Consider the following 20005-nt stretch of genomic DNA (forward strand, 5'->3'; position numbering starts at 1 on the left):
TGAATGCTGACCATTGGCTAATCCACCCTGGAATTGCTTGTCGTTTGTGTGCATTGGAAGTCGTCGTTCACTTAATTTCTAAGAAGTTGAAGGAGATGAGATTTATGGCCTTTGGAATCGAGCGGATTGAATCTACCTAACAAGTTAGGACAGAAGATCAAACAATTAGCTGAGTCAGAAGATCAGCTAATGATCTTAATAGAGATGTCGACCGATCAAACAAGAAAGGAAGGATCATTGATCCATGTTGAGATGCATGTGCATATCTATTGTTATTCAATTTATCTTAGTAAATTTAATTTTGATATATATTTTATCTTTTTTAACTTGGTAATCGCTCTCAAATTAAACCTAATCTCTATCCTAAAACAAAACACAGCTCTTAAATAATACTTGCTCGACCGCACTTGTCCATTAAACAACTTCATGGCTTCTCCATGACTACTAAATTTGACATCGGGAGGGACCCCACAGTACTGATTATACACGATGAAGAAAATTGACCGACGATACAAAACCAATAATTTTAAAGATGGATTATTAATTAAATACACTAAAATATATTATGAAAAACAAATTATAAATAAATATGAGGTGGATAATGACATTAATTGCTAAAATAAAATTAAAAAATAATAATAAATCAAATATAGCATCATCACACAGAGGAGTCCATTCGAGACGGCAACCCACAATTGCTGTCCATTTGCGTTGCGTCGTCACACATGCTTCTGATGCATGCTTGCTTACCAGTGCAGGACTGAGCAGGACCTGAATTGTCGACATCCCACCCAGATGAAAAAAAAAAATATCTGCCATTAATTTTCTCTAGTTTTTTTTCCTTCCAAAGTCTTTACATTCCCCATCTTTATCGACGGAGAATTGAAAGATAAGATTATTCACTATCAAACAGTTCGATGATTTATCGACTGATCATGCAAGATATAATCTATTTGGAAAATAATGAAGCCGCTGTCCAGTGGTAGATTTTGTCAAGTCAATGGTGCAGTCTTCGGAAGTAATTATTGGACGGATTCACCGTCCAATCTTCCTCCAAAGCATGGTGGATTATAGCAAATTCCATGACTTGACAGGGAAGAGGAAGACAATGAAGTTGATGTCATCCCCACCTGCACCGTAAAATTTTCCACAATCTCTTTGAGATACTCCATCTCATTGGTCCCCCGCAGCAACAAACACGATCTTGTGGCCTAGGAAACCATGCATAGGACACATCATAGATAAGAGAGATTCCACCAGGTAAGCTTGTGATAGATCCATCAATAAAACAACTGCCAAATCTTAATCCGAGTGGTTGGCAGTATCAAAAGGAAAGAAACGAAGATTTGGGGTTCTTTGTTTTCAGGGAATTGCAGATGTAGAATGGAAACAGAGAGGTAAGAAGAGGAAGGGAGGGGAGAATAAATGCATACGACGAAAAAAAACAATAAAGATCCAGTTTTGATCACTTCTCGCGAGCTCCAATAAAGGATACTCGGTGGAAAGTAGGGGACGCCTATCCAGGGTGAGAGAAGAGGTGGAAAGGCAGAGAATCAAGGACCAGATGTGGACAAATTTCCTGTCACTGCTGTTCTTAGAAGGTTGTTCGTTCTTGTGAGAGAATTTTCTCTCATCTCGGATCTCTCTCTCTCTCTCTCTCTCTCTTGGCCCCGGGGATCGATGTCTTTCGATCTACGGCTGCATTCCCTGCCAATGGGCAACATCAGATGCCCTGGTCTTCTCTCTTAGCGCCATTTTGGTCCGAAAAGTTCGACGTTTGGTGGAGAGAGTGCTGGTTTTGGTGACGCTTCGGCCCCTTCGCTTGGCCTGTGGTGGGTCTCCTGAATAACCGCCTGCGCTCAAACAGTCAAACGAGGGCCCTTGGAATTTGGTGTTTCCGTGGAGGAAGGCCCATGGCCTCTCCGATTTCTGAGGTTCCACGCGCTGTTGCTGAATCCGCTCCGGCGACTTTGGCAAGATGGATGAGAGGAGGGATGCGATGCGTCTGAGGTGATTCTTGGTTCATCGGCCAACATTTTCTTTCTCTTTTTCCAGATTTGGGTTTATGATTAGAACTTTGCGCGTTTGGTCATTTTCTTTTTGCTATTACTATAATCTATTATGTAGATTTGTTACTTTAGGAGAAAATTTCTTAGATAACTTCTTGTATAAAAAAAGGTGATTTTAAATAGACTTGAGGATAGACTTTGTGTGTGTTAGATTCCACTACTGCCTCTGAATGGAACTTTCATATCGTTCTATCGTTCAGACGATGGAGTCATAAAGAAGAGAACATCAACTTCAATTGTTGCCCTTATTATAATTTAATTGTCTCTACAGTTCTTATCTCTGTTCCTTCACTTGGCCAATGAAATTATCTCTTAGTTCTTCATTGGATAATGTTTTGTGTTCTTTTTTTTTCCTTCTTTTTTAACACTTTTTTCCGTGATTGTATTGCCATAGCGACCCAAATTGCAGTTAGTCGTATTCTCATTGTGTGAAGTCTGCTCTTTCCTTACATCTAGCTACTTTCGGTTTGAGATAGTAGCTAGGTATTATCCTTTTATTTTCTTATGCTGTTATGTTGTCTGGTTAGGTATCTCCGTGACAGGAAATTTGGAGGCTTTCTTCTGTTTGCAATCTCCAAGAGAATGCTCTTTACCAAATCGATTGGCCATGTTTATGAAGATTAAGATGCATCTCATCTTACTGGTGCTGATTGAAGCGTGAGGCTTGATTCAGTTTTGCAGAATGTACTTCCTTCTTGTTAGCCTGGTTTAGGTTATTGTCAATTGCTAATCGCTGCAGTAAATTTAGACTTTTCTGCATAGATTACTAATATTGCAATCATATCGAAGTGGCTGAAGCCAGTGGCTCAATTATTGGTAATTCCCTCTCAGATTCTTCTAGCTGAATTCTGCAGACAGGGCATTCATCATACAGTATCTTTATTCAAATTCAGTTTTCCTGGCCACTGCTGCCACTACTAGCCTAGCTTGGCTTTCTATTCGTCTATGTATGCCTTCCATATTCCTTCTCATATAATTACTATGTTTGACCTTTGGTGACAACTGTGCCATCTTTCAATTTTCTTTTCATTTACGATTACATGCTAGAGATCCTTTTTTCAGTAATGTCATAAACAGAGTCTGCATTTGTACATTGTTGCAACCATCTTATTATTGCAAACATGTATAGGTACCACTGGGGCCAGTTATTGGTATCATAAATGCTGTACTATCAGTTGTTAAAAATTAAGATGGTGGCATAAATGCTGTACTATTAAGTTAGAACTTAAGATGAATGTATTTTGTTTCGTCTTGTATATTTTTCCTCAGTCACGCAGTGGAAAGATTGAAGCCCTTTGGTGGTTATTATCACTTTTTCCTTTCCTGCTTAAGGTTATGTCGATTTGTCTTAACCATTTCCCTATCCACTTTTCTCTGACCTTTTAAAAAACCAGTTTAACTTCCTAAGAAACTATTGTTCACTTTATGGATGATGTGCAGACAAAATAATTTTTTAGTGTAACTACTCAAATAACCCTTACTGAACTTGAGGTTTTAAATTACAATTTGACAAGTAGTTTAATGACTAGTACCAAATGCTGAAACGAGGGAATATAATTTTAAAGAATTAGATTGTCCGGACTAGATTTGATGTTTGATGTGTACTGCATGATTGGCATGTGAACTATCTATGGTTTCAACTGTTTGTCATCTGTGTAGTTTTGCTTATCTATTTCCTGGATAAGGTCAAAAGAAATTATATCTTGAATACCTTTGCATCGTATTCCTATTATTCTTTGTTGACTAGTTTTAGAATCTGCAGAAATGTGTACAAAAGTGCAGACTAAAAATTACCTTCCGGAATATTATTCAATGCATGGTATCAAGGAGGATGCAACCAGTAGTTGGTCCAGTTACTGTCATCAGAAGAAATTAAGCGAGCACATCTTCAGCACTTACATGCCAAAGCATGTGAATGGATGCACTGAACAAGATAAAGAAATATTAAAAAGGACCATGCTTGAACATGAAGCTATATTCAGAAAACAGGTAAAGATAAAGATTTTGAGGAATAAATAAATTCACTCTATAAGTTGATTGTTCCATTCTCCCTGTTTCCTTCAGTTAGATGACTTTATTTGTTATTAATCTTTAGAAAAATAAGTAAAGTCCACCAAATTTAGCTATGTTGTGTTCTAGTGATTATGTATGTCTAAATTTGGTTTATTTGGATATGTGAAGCATTAGCAGATAGCAAAGTATTCATAGGTATTAGCAAATTCAGTATCTTCATACATTGGCCTAAACATAGATTCACCTTGGAACATTGGAGCCTGGTAAGCAGATTTTTTTCTAGTCTGATGTGCCTGGGGGCTCAGGAGAAATTCCCTCAAACTCAGATGTTTTTCTTGTTTTATTGACTTGCTCTGAAGACATGCTTACCCTACTAAGTGGTCAACCCTACTAATTGGTCAGCTTGAAACAGTTACCCATGATTCTTTTTGTTCATATTAGAGGCATAAGTTGTATCTGTAGAATGATTTCAATGACAAGAAATTTCTTAATGATGCTTTCTTAAACTAGTTTTTAACACAATAGTTTTTTTTCTCTATACATCGTTCTAGGAAGTTGTGCCTCTAATACATCTCATTTCTTATATAATAATAATAGAAGGAGAGCAACAAGTAAAATTGATTTCTCATAAAGTTGTGAATATGCTTGTTTGCCCCACTGAGTATATTACCATGCAAACTTCTATGTTTTCCATGTTTGAACAGTTTGAGCTCATTCTCATTGTGGTTCCACTATAGAGCAATCTAATCTCGATATATTTGTCCCACCCAATTCGGATTGTTATTCAGTTGTATGTATTTGGTAATCCTCCCACTATTCACATGGTTTGTGTATTAGATGATATAAACAACAACAAAAAAACGAAATTGCAACCCACCACCATTAGATTATTGTTAAGATATGTTGTATCTATCAGAAAATCAGAAAGTCAACTCTTAGAAAAAAGTATGTTGTATTTTTCCTATTATTTGTAATATTTATATATAGTGTCCTCTAAAAAATTGTCGCTTCTTTTTCAGATTTGTGAACTCCATCGTCTTTATAGAATACAGAAAGATCTGATGAATGAGTTCCAAGCTAGAAACTTAAATAGATCTTCTGTGCCAGCAGAATTATCATACTCGAGTTCTTTTTCATCTCAAAGATGGCCTGAATATACAGAAACGATATCGCAGATGTCTCGCTTTCCTATCGGAGCCACCAGTTGGGGAAATGTGCCTTGTGCCGTCAAGGACAAGGCCCACCTTAGTTTTAAAAGGGACAGAAGCATCCACTTTGATCAGATACCATTTCCTAGTGGAGCTTCTACAAAGGACACTGAGCTTCTAAAGAGAGCATTTGACCTCCAACTTCCAGCTGATGTACATTTGGATATTGAAGATACAGATGGATCTCAGAAAAAAAATATTGCTGAACCTACAAATGATGCTACTATCTCAAAGAATGGAACTTTCTATGTGCATCCTGACAATGGCATGAAGCTCACTTTGCAGAGTGATGAAGTAAACCGTCAAGTCACAAATTTAACAAAACAGATTTGTAGATCAGCCTGTATAATGGTTGACTTAAATAAACCTTCAACAAAAATCTCTTTTGAAAGTCCATCAAACTCAGCATCTCATCGATTGCTTGGCACAAAGCCGCACAACAAATTGAAGCAAGGTTATTTGGACAGGCTTGGAGATCAACAGACTCCTTTCCATAAGGATGTGTACTCAAAAGGAGAATGGCCCTTAAATCGTGAATCTGGTAATGCCCCGACCTCCTAAAGTTGGTACTTTCTCCTAATTATTGACTTGGAATAGGCCAAGATATTATGATTTAGTCATCTAGTTTAAGATATATCAAGAATAACAATGATTGTGCATACATGCTCTCAGATTCCCATATACTTGCCTTGCACAAATTGTGAGCAGCATAAATATAATGCCTTCTTGGTTGATTAAAAACCTGAGGCCGCATTAGGTAGGGGATAATGATTGGCAAAATCCCTGTTAGCTAGTATTTACATGGATAGTCACATACCTTTGGGTTTTGGTCTTTTTCATACTCAACTCCTTTCTATTCTTTAATGATACGATCTGTAAATGGCAATAGTATCAAATAATTGTGTCTTCACTAAGAAAAATTATCCATTGAATAAATTAGATTGGAAATTCTGAAATTATAACACAATCATGCCAGTTAAACCAATTTATAAATTTATTATTTCTATGATTTAATATTCCTTGTCAAACCAAGCTATAGTCTTCTTATTATTTTATTTATGCTACTTTTTTCTTTGCTATTTCCCATATAAAGTTCATTTGTAGTGTATATTGTGCCTATAATGCATTGCTTGTTCTACTAGTTTATCTTATCCTCTCATTTGGATGTCAATGTAAAATACAGGGAACAAAGGGAGCACAGTGGATGACTTTTCTCGATTTTCTCAAGCCTCTAACAATAATGATCCAACTTTACCTGAAAGGTTACAATCAAATTCAAATACACACTGTGAAACTTTTCGGTATGACCATTACAATCCTGAGACATGGTCTAGACAAGAGCTAACCCATGCGATCCGGACATTTCCAAGATTCCATCCACTCACTTGCTTAAATTCATCTCTGATATCTCCTTCAGTACCTACAATCTCAACTTCACAGGCTGACTTAACCAGTTGTACATCTTCATTTGCTCCGTCCTTGAGAAATATTGCCGCTTGTAAAAGCAACACACCAGTAGCTGCTCATGCACCTTCGTTCTTTAGTGGATCGGCATACGTTAATAATGAGAGTTTGAGTTCCAATATAGATGCTCAAAGACCTATTACTTATCGTCAAGAGTGGCATAATAGGAGCTTGAACGTAAGTGTAGGAAATGTTAAAACACTCCCTCACACAGATATAATGGACCCTAATTCTATTCCACATGTGAACTCCGCGTCCTATAAACTGGACCAGATTAATAATGGTAAAGAAAATCTTCATGATAATTTACCTGGAAGCCCTATAGAGTGTTCTCGTAGCAGAGATTTGAAGACTTCTTTAGACCTGAACCTAAATCAAGCATTGCCAAGTGTCATGGAAGATACTAGTACACTCAGACAGGATCCAATGTGCTGTGATGGTTGTTATAATTTCCCAGGTGATGCATCTTGGCAGAAGAAAGCATCAATTAGTGAGACTGATGAGAAGAAAACCTCCATTGTAGATTTTAGCTTGTCGAACGAACATCCTAAGCTTATTTGTGGATTCAATGTTATGACCCCTAATATCAAGAAGGGGGAAAAGGAGTTGGATTTATCAGCATGCAACTTGCAGGAAGTCACATCAACCATGCAGTTTAGATATCATACAATGCAGGGAGATAAAGATTCAGAGAAAAATGGGAAAAGAATTCTTGGCTTTCCTATTGATGGTGTCAATAGACATTCCAGCATGCTTGTTTCCACCAAATTTACAGAGAAACTTTTAGCTGAGAAAGCTAAGTTTATGGAAAATGACGACAGAAAATTCACTAACTTCCTCTGTGGTACAAAAATATTGAGTATGCAGAAGAAAATTCAAAATGGTGATTCTGCCACTGAAATTTGCGGTGCAATGAACAGTGCAAACTCTAGGCCTCATATTAACCTGAATGCTGAGCTGGCATATGCAGATGATTCTACACCTTCAGAGTTGATACCTGAAGGAGGGGTAGTGGTTCAGCCTTCACATTCTATATCAATTTTCGGAGCAAAAATTGTTTCTGATCCTGATCTTCAAGCCTCTACTTCTCAGGCTGAAACTAGCATTATAAATCAATATAAACACATTTCATCAAACAAGGAAGATGATTCAGAGAAAAAGGATTTTTCCTGCGAGGAGCTTGTAAGATTGGCTGCAGAAAATTTAGTTGCTATCTCAGCGGATTGTAATGATTGCCACAATGATATTGGCTCTAACCTGTTCTCCCTGCCTCGATTTGACACCTTGTGTTGGTTTGCAGAGCTAGTATCACATAGTTCAGAAAACCTTGTGCTAGTTGATAATGGTAGAAATCGGTATGCTCAATCTTTGGATGTTGATGCTGACAACAATGATGATGCTCGGGGTTTGGATCTATTTGAGGCCATGACATTGGAACTTGAAGAAGTCAAGGTGGATCAGCAATGTCATGAAGCAAAAGAAACTGAGGCCAAAGGTGACGAGGAAAATGAGCAGGAAGTTAAAGCTCCTGCTTCACTGCTTTTCACAAAGGCTCGGCGTGGACAGGGAAGAAAAAGGAGGCAGAAGAGGGACTTCCAAAAGGATGTCTTGCCAGGGCTTGCATCACTCTCAAGGCTTGAAGTTTCAGAGGATCTTCAAACTATTGGGGGAATGATGAAAGCATCAGGTAGGCCTTGGCAAACAAGTTTACCAAGGCAAAACACTGGCCAAAAGAGAATGAACTCCCAAAGAAAGGGAACGAGGCAGCTGAGCCTGAGCATGGCCATTACAGTTGAGGATGTTCAAGTCACCTCCTGTCAACCCTCACCACTCAGTAATACTGAAATAGGTGTTGTTGGAAGCAGTATGATCGGGTGGGGAAGGACAACACGGCGATGCAGCAGACGGAGATGTCTCCCTCGAAGTCTCGTTGGCCCTTTAACTTAAGTAGGAGCATCATACTAGCAATGGTTATTCTATAGAAGAAATCAGACTAGGTTCTTTATCAGATTAGCTTGTACATTCCATAATAAATTAACATTGCTTCATGAAACAGTGCACAAAATGTGATTGAAACCAAGGAATTGAATTAGTTTGATAGATTCAATGAGGTGTGACTTCATTTATGAGGAAACACTCCTGGTGTTGAATTGATTAAGGTTTTAATCTGGTGATACATGGACAGAGAGATTTCTAAAACTGTTTACGTACTTTTTCTGATTCCTTTTTCTTTTAATGGTGGCAACTCTTTCAAAAATTTTCCATGTTTTAAGTGTGACATGTCTTTAAGATTCTTGAAGCTTTTCTTACCTGTAAATATTAAGTAGGGGAAAATGAACTCAAACATCTTATCATGAAAAAAGATTTTCTGGATGATGGAATATTGAAACCCTGCGTCTTCACTACAAAATTGTGCGCTTGTTTGTAGCATTTTTCCTCTTGAGAAACATTTGATATCAATAGTTCTCTTAATTAGAGATAAAAAGCAATTTAACTGAAGTTATCTGAGAGGTCCTCAATATTCATTATTATTATTTTTGAAAACCCATAATCCTTTGGGCCCTGTATTTCTATTTCTATATTTCAAGAAACCTATAGAAATTAGAGGACAGACATAACAAATATTTTGTCTTCTATGTTGTTCAAAAACTACGCTATAATTAATTAGCATTTAACAAATCACATCCCTTGAATTCGATTTTGACCAAATCATACCCATTATTGTTGTTTAGCAAATTACATTTTAGCCATAAAATTTTCTAAGATTATATATAATCTTTTGACACTTCATTTTTGTATAAAATTTATTTTTTATTCAAAGAGCTATATTATTTTAAAAAAATGGTGCAAAGTGTCTAAAAAATAAATTTCTAAATTAGCTTACTACGGTTATTTTAATAAAGATAAGGTATTTGAATTCGTAGTTTATTAATCTTAATTGTGCATGACTAGATAATTTTAACTGCTAAGTTGATTCATAAATAGACTTATTAATCTCTTCCGAAAATATTCATTTTTGAATCTACACCTTAATTTATATAGATTTGAATTTTAAATCCCAAGAGATAATATATATCCTTATTTTTCACCACATCTACTTTTTAAATCAAATCAATTTGTTGGATTAAATTTGTAATTTATGTAAAAGTAAAGATGTGAAGTACCTTTTGATGGTTATCTTAGGTTGGAAAAAAAGAAATCCAAATATATATATTTTAGAGTGGACATTCTTTGGTCTTTTACTTTAAGGACACAATTCTTCTTTCCCAATCTAAGATCCAGTTAAATTTTGGATAATTGACTTTATTGGCGATTATGTCATTCTCCTATTTCAGTATCAAGATCAATACTTAAATCATGGCAGATTAAAGGTCAAGCGATCTTTCGATGGACAAGCAATTGAAACCACTTACAAGTCATCAGCCGCCCCAGCCAAGTAAGAAAGATTTGAACCCTGAAACTTTTCAAAAGCAGGCAAACTGAGGTTTCATATAACAGAGACAGTATCTGATCTTGCATCCAATGGACATCGATTCTAGTGAAGAGAGTTCGATGTGGAGAGATGAGATGGATGAAACATACTTAGGTACAAGAAGAGTGTGAGAACTTTTAGCCTGTAGAAGGAAACATCATATACAGGTGATTTTTGCAGATTGAAAGTGCAGTTGATCCTGTGCTCTGTGCGAGGACTTCACTGTGTTTACTTTCTTTCAACAGTTGTGTTTCATTTCCTTCCATATTCTTTGTGGATCCTGGCTAAGAATTCTGAGAACATGAACTACTATACCAACATCTTAGCGGGACACTTAGCAGATCAGATTCGACTGTTTAAAAAGTGAAAGGAAAACAGAGAAAATGGCTACTAATGAACTTAATGAGCTGTTTTAGTATTGACACAGGAAAATCAATATCTGCATTTGCATAGAATCCTCAAGATTTTACCTATCTCATCTTGATTGAATCAGGGTATTCAATGAGAAACAACCATAACAGAAGCACAGGCCAAAATGTTTCATGAATTGGGCACCCTTCAAGAGCCTTGTAACATAATTGCCATGCTAAATTGACTAATTTTGGTAACATGTACTTACCCCTTGAGTTCTCTTAAGCATCTTCAGTTGCAAAAACCCTTGAACGAACAAAAAGTCATACGCCGAACAAAAGCAAAAGAATGAGCAGGTTCATTTTCAGATATCAATATTCAACCAGAAGAGAATCTCGAGCTCCAGAATTCTGGGCTTTGCTTTAACACTAGTTGATCATCAAGTATCCTCTTACCACGTTAAATGTTAAGAAAAAGAAAGTGCAGGAAAGCTTTGCGAGCTTCTTCACCTGATAATCTCCTTTTCTTCAACCAGCACTGGACTGCCTCGACTGATTCGTTGATTTCTCATCATGACTGACTTGATTCTTGCAATTATTCACTTTGCTTGATATTCTGTGTGCTTCCATTAGCAGGGGTGTCCTTAAAATTCATCTCAATTGACTTAGTGTTCTTTCTTCTGGATTGGATTGAAGTGTTTGATTGCTCAAGAACGGCAGGGGTGTAATCAGCATTTGCTCTGCTTGGCATTCTCTCTGCTGGATCTGATTAAGCTGTTCAGTTGGTCAATAGTAGCCGGGGAGTTGGCATTTGCTTTCCTTGACCTGGTATTCTTTCTGCTGGATCTGATTAGGTTGTTTGGTTGGTCAAGAGTAGCAGGGGTGTTCGCATTTGCTTTACTTGACTTGGCACTCGTTCTGCTGGATCTGATTAAGTTGTTTGGTTGGTCAAGAGTAGCAGGGGTGTCTGCATTTGCTTTACTTGACTTGGCATTCTTTATGCTGGATCTGATTAAGCTGTTCGGTTGGTCGAGAGTAGCAGGGGTGTTACTACCAGTGTTCTTTCTGTTAGATCCCGTCAAGGTTTTCCTTTGTCCACGTGTATTCTCAATCTTCCCCTTACTTGACTTCTTGTTTCTGACAGATGTGATTGAATTGACTTGATCAGGAGTAGAAGTACCTGAATGAATGGTTTCTTTACCAAAAGTCTTTCCTGTAGTTCCATAAACATTGGATATATTGGAAGCTCTTCGGCTATGCCGTCTTTTCTCGAACCATTTACTTATCTGCAAAAGGAAGCACTATAAAGCATAAACGCTCAAGAGGAGAGAATATTGGAGCATGGAGCAATGAGCGGAAATGAGAGGAGCAACAGAAGGAAGAGCAGACAATTGAAATAGTCACCCCAAGGTCAGCTTCTGCAGATATAGAAACACAGGCTTTCTGATACCAGCCATATAGTGCTCAGAGAATATAAATGTAAAAACATGTGAACCAAAAAGACATTATCTCGGTATGACAATTAGTAGCATGACAGCCAAAACTGAATTTGGTTCTGTGACTTTAGCCAACTAAGCTATAACAAGGTAAAACCCATGCTCACAATTATCATGATTCATGAGGGATTAACGCCAAGCCGCACACCAAAAGGGATTATACTAGACAGATAGGAAGTAGATAAAGGGGCCATTTAGCTCCGCACTGGTAAGAAATGCATGGTTCATGTCAACAAGATAGCTACACCCTATCAAGAACATAATGTGAAAGTATGGATGAAGCAGCACAATTTGGTTTGTCCAATCCACCCACTTCTCTTCCTTTCTTAATTTTCTTGATTTATACAGACTTTAAAGCAAGAGTTATTAATAGAAAGGCAAGTTCATTTTGAGGACACTCATTGTATAGAATTTTTTAAGAGTTAGTGGTAACCAAAATATTAGGGAATACAGATTGTCATAAACACAAACTTGAAATCTGGGGGGGGGGTGTTAGTGGAAACCAAAATATTTTACGTGTGGAAACTTCATTCATTTATGGTTTGGATTTTCCAAGTTTTTCAGATTACTCAGATTTCCCAGTATGATAGCATCCACTGATGTATTTTCATTTTTATACTAAATTATAGATATTGTCAGGATAAAATTGCATACAATAGATCCCATGTGGTCTGACCCTTTCCAGGGATCCCACATTGGCAGAAGTTTTGTGCACTAGGCTACTATTTTTTTAAGTTATACATATTGTAGTATAAAAATTAATAATTATATATCAATATCTATGTTTATAGGGACCAAATTTTTCAGGCTGGTTCACATTTTTCTTAGGGTTTAAGACCCCAAAATCTATCCCAAATCCCCCAAACCCAAAAGAACAATGTCGGTTCACAAATTCAGTTTGGTTACTAGTATAGTTACCTATACACGAGTCTAGCATTGTGCTAGAATAATTGTACTGGAATATACGATGAATACCTTGAGCAGATGAAAGCATAAGGAATTAAGTAAAAATTTTAATTAAATGCTTAATTTCTATTTATTTATAAAGAAAGAAGGATTCTAATTTTATTGATATGATGAGATCAAATGAGTTCTTTATTCATTCATTGAATGAAAAAGTACTACAAGCAAAGGAGATACACGATTTAAATAATGAAAAATCCAATATTTAACAATTGCATCTAGAATAATTGGAAAAATGGAAACAAGACTAGATATAATCTGATTGTTATGATCCTATCCAAAATTGTTGTAAACCAAACCTATCATTAGTTCCCAACCACAGGTCGAGTGAAATCCAACCTATAAATCAGTAACTAAAAGAATAGAAAAAGGCCCTTAGCAGAACCAATGGTTGTTCAGCAGAGCGACTGACAGCTCAGATGAGAATTCCAGACATTTGAAGAACGTCTGGAATGTGGGTCGAACAACTTGCAATTATAGAATTGGTCCATGCATGATCACTGGCCAACCACCAAGAACTATATGCAACTAAATGTAGGACTGGATCATGATTCTAAAATCTGAAAACCTCAATCACAGGGAACCAAATAGTTCAAAAGCTCAGACTACAGAAGATATGTTTTTTTTCAATATATTATCTTAATAGTAATTAACCAAAAATATGCTGGACCGAACAGTAATTCTTTGATACCTGATATGCATTTTGACCAAGAAGCCTTCTTGAACTTGAGGTTGTTCTTTTTTGATTGTCGCCATTCATGCTCACCTTTTCCTGTGCTCGGTCTGAAGTACTCTCATAAATTGCTTTTGATGCTTGTGGCTGATCTAATTTTGAAATGTCTTGTGGGTTACCCTTCTTGACAATGTGTTTAACTCTGGAGCCTCGTCGATTACTACTAGGTTGAGCATTTTCATCTGGCAATTTAGAAGGTTCTTTTCTACTAACATTTTTCTTAGTTTTTTTCACTGTAGACTTCTCAGATTCATCTTGACTTGGTTTGGATGATTCATTAGTATCAACCTCCTTCAATGTTCGGGCACAAAATTAGGCGACAGATAAGAACATATTAAGTATGGTGAGGGACAAATATACTACCAAAATAGAAATGCATAACATCAATTATCAAAAAATGTCACATATGATGCATTGATGGCAAAAAATAAACAAAAGGAATAACAATAAGTAGACAATTGCATGACAAAATATAAGATATTTAACAACAAAGTAAACTAACAGATAAGCGAGTTCTATGTTGCAGTCTGGACTTAGTTTCTATGATTTATCTCATCCTAGGAAATTAATCTCATTCTTGTTTCAAATTAGGGATGAAGCCATGTCAATTAAGGTTAATTTCTAATTAACTAGACCTTAAGTGGGCCTAATTAGAGGGGGGTAATGGACTCCAACATGTGGAATTACTGTTGGATTAGTAAAACTTGAGCTGGGTTCAATTTGGACTCAAATCAGGGATAAGTCAGGTGTGTTTTGATTAAACCAAGCTTGAGCTGAAATATTTGTGCACTGAACCAGTGGAAGGCCCAAGTTGACTGATAAAATATATAGTCACTTAGTTCTCTTGTCCATCGCTTCCCCCCTTGCTTGTGTTTTAACCCATCACAAGCAGCCAACTCACTTTCTCCCTCTCCATGACTATCTTCTTCCCTTGAGAATCGACTAGCTCCTGGCAGCGCAGCAACACCCACAAGGCCCTGCAGTGCCTTTCCTTTCCATGAGCAACAGTACTCCCTCATCACGAGCAATAATTCTCTCCATCATTGCTCCCTCCAGCAAGCGCATTACTGAGCTGCATACATGCAGACTTGCAGCTTTTTCTCCTCCCCTGTATTCAGACAGGGAGCAGCTCCTCCCTTTGAGTACATTCTTGTCTCCATCTTCTCATTTAACACATGAAGATCTCATCTCGATGAGTGTCAAAATGGGATTCATCTTCTTCTTTGTTGTCGAGGATTCACAAAGTCTCTTGTTTTTGAATGTGACAACCCTTCAACGAGATCACGTTGCTAGTGGACGTTGAGTGTTGATTTTACTTTTCCATTCTGAGTATGATATTCATGTGGTAAATTTTCATCATTGTGGTCGTTATGTTTGTCAGTCATGTATAACCACACATCACACAAGAAATGACCACACCAACCCACTTTCTATTCTCAAGATAATCTATCCTCGGCCAACTTAAAATACCATGGGATCCTAACACAACAAGGTTAACCACACATCACACAAGTAAATACTAGGGCTTGTGGATTATGTATGAAAAATTGACTAGTATTCATTATGAAGCTAGAACTACAAGATAGAGAAGTATACTCACGTCAGGCAACTTTTTAAAATCTGAACTCTCCCGCCGCCTCTTCTTTGATGTTGGATAATTGATCCCTTGACTAGCATCTGCCTCTGCAAGTGGATTCGCAGCGTTTAAAGGGCTATGCATAGCAACTCTCAACTGACCAATGCCATCAAGTGGCTCAGAATCACATAAATTCGACGAAACTGCATTGGCATTCACAGTTTCACAAAGGTCAGCATAGAAATCATCGGAGTCAGACATAAAATCTGATTCATTCAAGTCTGATTCTTCATCCTTATCAGGTTCTGGCTGATCAGGATCATAGTCATCATCCTCAGAATCATCAGAAGGGAGGTCAAGATTATCAATCTTGTTCTGTACAGGCTGGCACAAGTCCTCTGACAATGAAGCAGAATCCGATTCATCAGAACTTGACCGTTCTTCCTGATCTTCAGCATTACCTTCTACGTGATCAGGTTGATAATCATAATCTTCTGAATCTTCTGATGGATAGATAGAATCATCAAATTGGTTATTACCATTTGCAACAGCAGCTGCCTCGGGAAAAATTTTCTATATGGAAAGCAGTAGGCTAAGTAAGAACGCATATCATCACCAGCACTAAGTCATTATCAGCAAGTTCATCAACCAGATAATAAAACAATCATGCTTACCTCCCATGTGTCCTCGATCGAGAAATCAGTTCCTTGAAATTCATTAAGCAAATCAAGGCAATCCACCTTGCAGTCACATGCAGGGCACAACCATCCTTGGTCTTCAGGAGGAACTTGTTAAAAGCAAGAAAGAGTTGAGTGATTATAAATTAATGCAAAGGGAATATTAAACTAAAATAATCAAGATTTACTTTCATTAGTAGCTAATGGCTGGCTCAAACATTTCTGGTGAAAAGCTCTGTCGCAAATGCCATCACACAGTATGATATCGTTGTCAACAGATATATCCTTTGAACCACATTTTGCACAGAAAATCTGCAGTAACATGAAGTTCAGTAAATCAGGTGCACCCAAACATGAGGGTTAAATAATATATGACATAGACAAGGCAGGGCTAACATCCTCACTGTCAATTTCTCCATTATCATCAAACAGATTTTCCTCGAGCCTTCCTACAGAAAGCAAGGAATCTAGTTGCTGGAAAGCATCACGAATCCTTAATTTGCACTGTAGAATTTCAGATTTGGCTCGTTCAAGCTCCTTCTCAGGCCTTATTTTTTCCAAACTGCAAAAAGACAATTGTCACTGTAAAGCAGAGATGAGTAGAAAACAGTCGTGGCCACTATAAACTCTTCAGCATCCCAAATAGCAAGAACAGATTGAAAGGGAAAGATGCAATCTTTCTGGCAAACTAAATAAATTAGTACAATAAGAAGCTATATTATTTATGTAAATGAATAAATAATGATGAAGGGGAAGATTAGTTACTTGTAATGACTGAGAAATAGAAAATAAAGCTCAAACGGCCAAGATAATGAAAATAAAACACCAGACAAAGAGCAATAATTTGCTGAATACCACCCTAGTATAATATCACAGGCATTTGTGCGGGGCATAGATATTTATGTTAAACTAAGGGCATTGGCATCTCTTACAAGATTTATCCTGATAAACAAAACTAATCTAACCAACTCAGTTCAACCAACTGCAAAGTGCAAACTCAACCCTCCTTTTTTGTCTTCTGCCATACTAGATAGCTCCTCATATCTTCTACAGGATCTACCTAGCTGTTACAATTGAAAACATATCTCATAGAATGTCTACCAAACATTGTATCAACATTCTCATCATACTACCAATATATTTTTAAATTTGAATACAGGTTTCAAGTATATAGATATATAGAAGCAGAAAAAACATAAAGGTCGTCAAGAACAAACCTTAGACCTTTCCAACCCTCATTCACATATGCATTAATAAGGCTTTGCTCAAAGTTGATTTTTCTCAACAAGTAACTTATGTGTTTTCTCCTTTGTGAAAATGCATTGCTTGGAGCACTCTTTCCTTTCCTTTTCTTCTTTCTCTTCTTGGTTACTGAACTCACTGTGGAATTGCTGGGTTCTGAGGAAATCTTAACCTTACATTTTGACATTGAGCGAAGAACTCTGACCCCATCAAGTGAAGATCTTAGTGAATATCTTGCTCTCCCATTTTGCAATACCTTTCCCCTTTTTCTAACTGATTTTTTTGAGTTATGTTTTCTGTGCTGCAGATTATTTTCAATACCAGTATGTTCATGACCAGCAAGCTCAGGATCCTGGTAGTCATTCGCAGCTGTCCCAGAGTTGGGATCTTTTTCCATATTTACTTTCTCCTAAAGAATGTCCCTTCTTTTCTGCTCATCAACAAAACAATTCTTCATGAATAAACCACCAACTTTGGTTCATTTTAACATATTACTTTATGGAATAGGCAAAAAGGACAAGGAATCCAACTGTGGTGTCCTATTCCATCAATGAAACATGTGCAAATTAGCTGCAAAAGCAAAGAAAAAGTTTTATATCAATGTTACTACACTGAAAAAAAATACATGGCTGACAAGAAACAGAATAAAGAAAATCACAGTGCAAGACTACTAGTCAATGTATAAAGAGGAGGGATCTGGACAAGTAAAGGCCAGCCTTGTGTTATAAGGTTAGAGAAAAATAGAGGTTTGACACAGGCATATCAAAAACAAGAATAGTATACCAGTAGGGACAAGAAATTAGTATGTCGTGGAAACTTTATTAACATAATTTCTGTTAATGATGGATCCAATCCATCACATTTATCATATTCAAAATATAATATAAATTCAATAAATATCTTCTATAATGCGAGACATAATGATTACATTTGAACACACTAGACAGCTATAGTATTACCTAAATGTTTGTCTAGCTCACTACTGTCAAACAGGGAGTAGGCTGGTGGTGGGTATTCAGAAAGTCAGGTTGATAGAACAGACTGATTTTTGGCTCTTATAACACATGTCAAAGCATATGGACCTAGGTAAAAAATTGTTGCAAAATGTCTCATAAAAAATAGAGCATTTGAATTGGTATAATTTAAGATTTGCTCATCAATTTGATTTCAAAATAATAATACCATACAGGAAATTTCTGGTGCCAGAAAGTAGGATTCCACCAAAAACATATATAATATATACCTCAGTTCACAATTTGTCAGGAAACAGAAAAATGATTGGACATGTACAAAAAGGCAAACAGAAATACTGAGACTAGTAAGTGCAAATCAAGTATCCACATTCAAAGAAAAGAAACTATTCTTTAGAACACAATATAAGATAATCCAATAATTTGACACTGAACATTAGTCAGTGTAATAATAGGCAAACCATAACCATGTGAATGTGTGCAAATGAATGTCACCTACATAAAAACAATATGAGCTTCGTAGCAACCTTCAAGAAATACTGCAGCGCCCGGTGCATTAAGCACCAAACTATGTCAGTTCCTACTATTTGGCCTGCATGAATTATATTACTACATTGAACTCTATGCAAGACCAGAGCCTAGTGAGATAGTTATCAAAATAAACATTTTGGTACAAACAAGAACGAAATATAGACTAAACTTCCTTCTTTGTTTTTGCAGTTATAGGTAATTCCTCCAGCATATTGATCCAGTAGACTTGCTAAAAAAAAATTAGCTACCTTTGCAAAATGAAAAGCATAAGGTGCTCATAGAGACAGCATACTCTCACATTCGTCAGGGACAATAATTTAGAAGCGAGGATCATAACATCTTAGAATATGAGAAAAAACAAAAAGGAGAGAGAATTAGCATTTCAGCGAAATGATAATTTGACTCAATAGTATAAGGACAAACATCAACCGGTGCGATAATTAGACAAGAGGAAAAAAATTACTATTCTTTTTGTAAAAAGGAAAAAAGATGCATAGAAATAATGTTTACATGGCAAACCAAAAAAAGACATAGAAATTAAGAAAAAACGAGAAAGGAGATATGAAAACCTTCTAACCACTAAATCAATACCTTTCACACGTGCAAGAAGGCTACATTTCAAAATGGCCAACTCGTCTTAAAGGAGTTTTGAACTTACATACATTTGGCACCATAAATAATATAACATTTATAATTTCTCTTGATTATCGGTTGCATCTTAATATAATCATGCATTTGAATTTGATAAGTTTTTTCTTTAATTTTAGAACGTCGCTATTACCACGACAAAAGAAAACTACAATTGGCGACAACTCCAACTACCTTGTTTTATGTTATCTTCCTTGATTCCTTTCTTCCTTCTTTTTATTAGGTCACAAATTCGATGCACAGGCCAACATAAGAGTCTTCTTTAACTAGGAACACAACCAAACAGAAAGAAAAGACGCAAGCACGAAGGAGCCATTTAAGGAGGGAGAAAAGAAAGCAACAGTAACAGCAGACACGGAGAGGAGAAAGGCAAACCGCTAAGCATTTGAAAGATACATCGAAGGGAGGCAATTTCGCATTATGCCGTACTAATGCCTTCCGCTCCCTCGCCACTGCACAAAAGACAGTGACAGAGACCAAAGGAAGAAGAAGAAGAAGAAGACAGAGAAAGACATGACTCACGAATGGTCGATGTGACGGCGGTGCTCCCGAAGGCGAGGAAGCCAGCGGCAAAGCGGCAAAGCGGCAAGTT

At 36.8% G+C, this 20005-nt stretch overlaps 2 protein-coding genes across 5 annotated transcripts; one reads left to right on the forward strand and one right to left on the reverse strand.

Moving 5' to 3' along the window:
• The first annotated feature begins 1189 nt into the window (after positions 1 to 1189).
• On the forward strand, positions 1190 to 8921 carry LOC141825072 (uncharacterized). Of its 4 annotated transcripts, none has more exons than XM_074712451.1 (4): positions 1190 to 2010; positions 3832 to 4058; positions 5102 to 5831; positions 6474 to 8921. In XM_074712451.1, exons 2-4 carry the CDS (start codon positions 3834 to 3836, stop codon positions 8699 to 8701), a joined length of 3183 nt encoding a protein of 1060 aa, XP_074568552.1. In that variant the 5' UTR covers positions 1190 to 2010; positions 3832 to 3833; the 3' UTR covers positions 8702 to 8921. The 4 variants fall into 4 exon arrangements, with proteins under 4 accessions (XP_074568552.1, XP_074568551.1, XP_074568554.1 ...); XM_074712450.1 differs by lacking the exon at positions 1190 to 2010 and adding an exon at positions 2694 to 3016; XM_074712453.1 differs by lacking the exon at positions 1190 to 2010 and adding an exon at positions 2694 to 2885.
• A 2383-nt stretch (positions 8922 to 11304) lies between these two features.
• LOC141823565 (homeobox protein HOX1A-like) lies at positions 11305 to 17660 on the reverse strand. The gene is made up of 7 exons (XM_074710869.1): positions 17239 to 17660; positions 16418 to 16583; positions 16210 to 16333; positions 16019 to 16131; positions 15369 to 15917; positions 13720 to 14059; positions 11305 to 11834 (listed from the first exon to the last, which is right to left on the reverse strand). The coding sequence occupies exons 1-7, from the start codon at positions 17658 to 17660 to the stop codon at positions 11305 to 11307; spliced, it is 2244 nt and encodes a 747-aa protein (XP_074566970.1).
• Positions 17661 to 20005: the final 2345 nt, after the last annotated feature.

This window comes from Curcuma longa, chromosome 3 (assembly GCF_044706935.1).
Source record: "Curcuma longa cultivar G26 ecotype Majalengka, Jawa Barat chromosome 3, ITB_CL_G26_1.1, whole genome shotgun sequence".
Lineage (NCBI taxonomy): Eukaryota > Viridiplantae > Streptophyta > Magnoliopsida > Zingiberales > Zingiberaceae > Curcuma > Curcuma longa.

Excerpts from the sequence above, each read along its gene's own strand:
- LOC141823565 (XM_074710869.1), bottom strand. The coding sequence starts at position 17,660 with ATGGAAAAAGATCCCAACTCTGGGACAGCTGCGAATGACTACCAGGAT. Across the intron at positions 16,334-16,417 it reads GAGAAATTGACAGTGAGGAT|ATTTTCTGTGCAAAATGTGG; the intron begins GTTAGCCCTGCC and ends ATGTTACTGCAG. Across the intron at positions 16,132-16,209 it reads GCCATTAGCTACTAATGAAA|TTCCTCCTGAAGACCAAGGA; the intron begins GTAAATCTTGAT and ends GCTTTTAACAAG.
- LOC141825072 (XM_074712451.1), top strand. The coding sequence starts at position 3,834 with ATGTGTACAAAAGTGCAGACTAAAAATTACCTTCCGGAATATTATTCA. Across the intron at positions 4,059-5,101 it reads AAGCTATATTCAGAAAACAG|ATTTGTGAACTCCATCGTCT; the intron begins GTAAAGATAAAG and ends CTTCTTTTTCAG. Across the intron at positions 5,832-6,473 it reads GCCCTTAAATCGTGAATCTG|GGAACAAAGGGAGCACAGTG; the intron begins GTAATGCCCCGA and ends TGTAAAATACAG.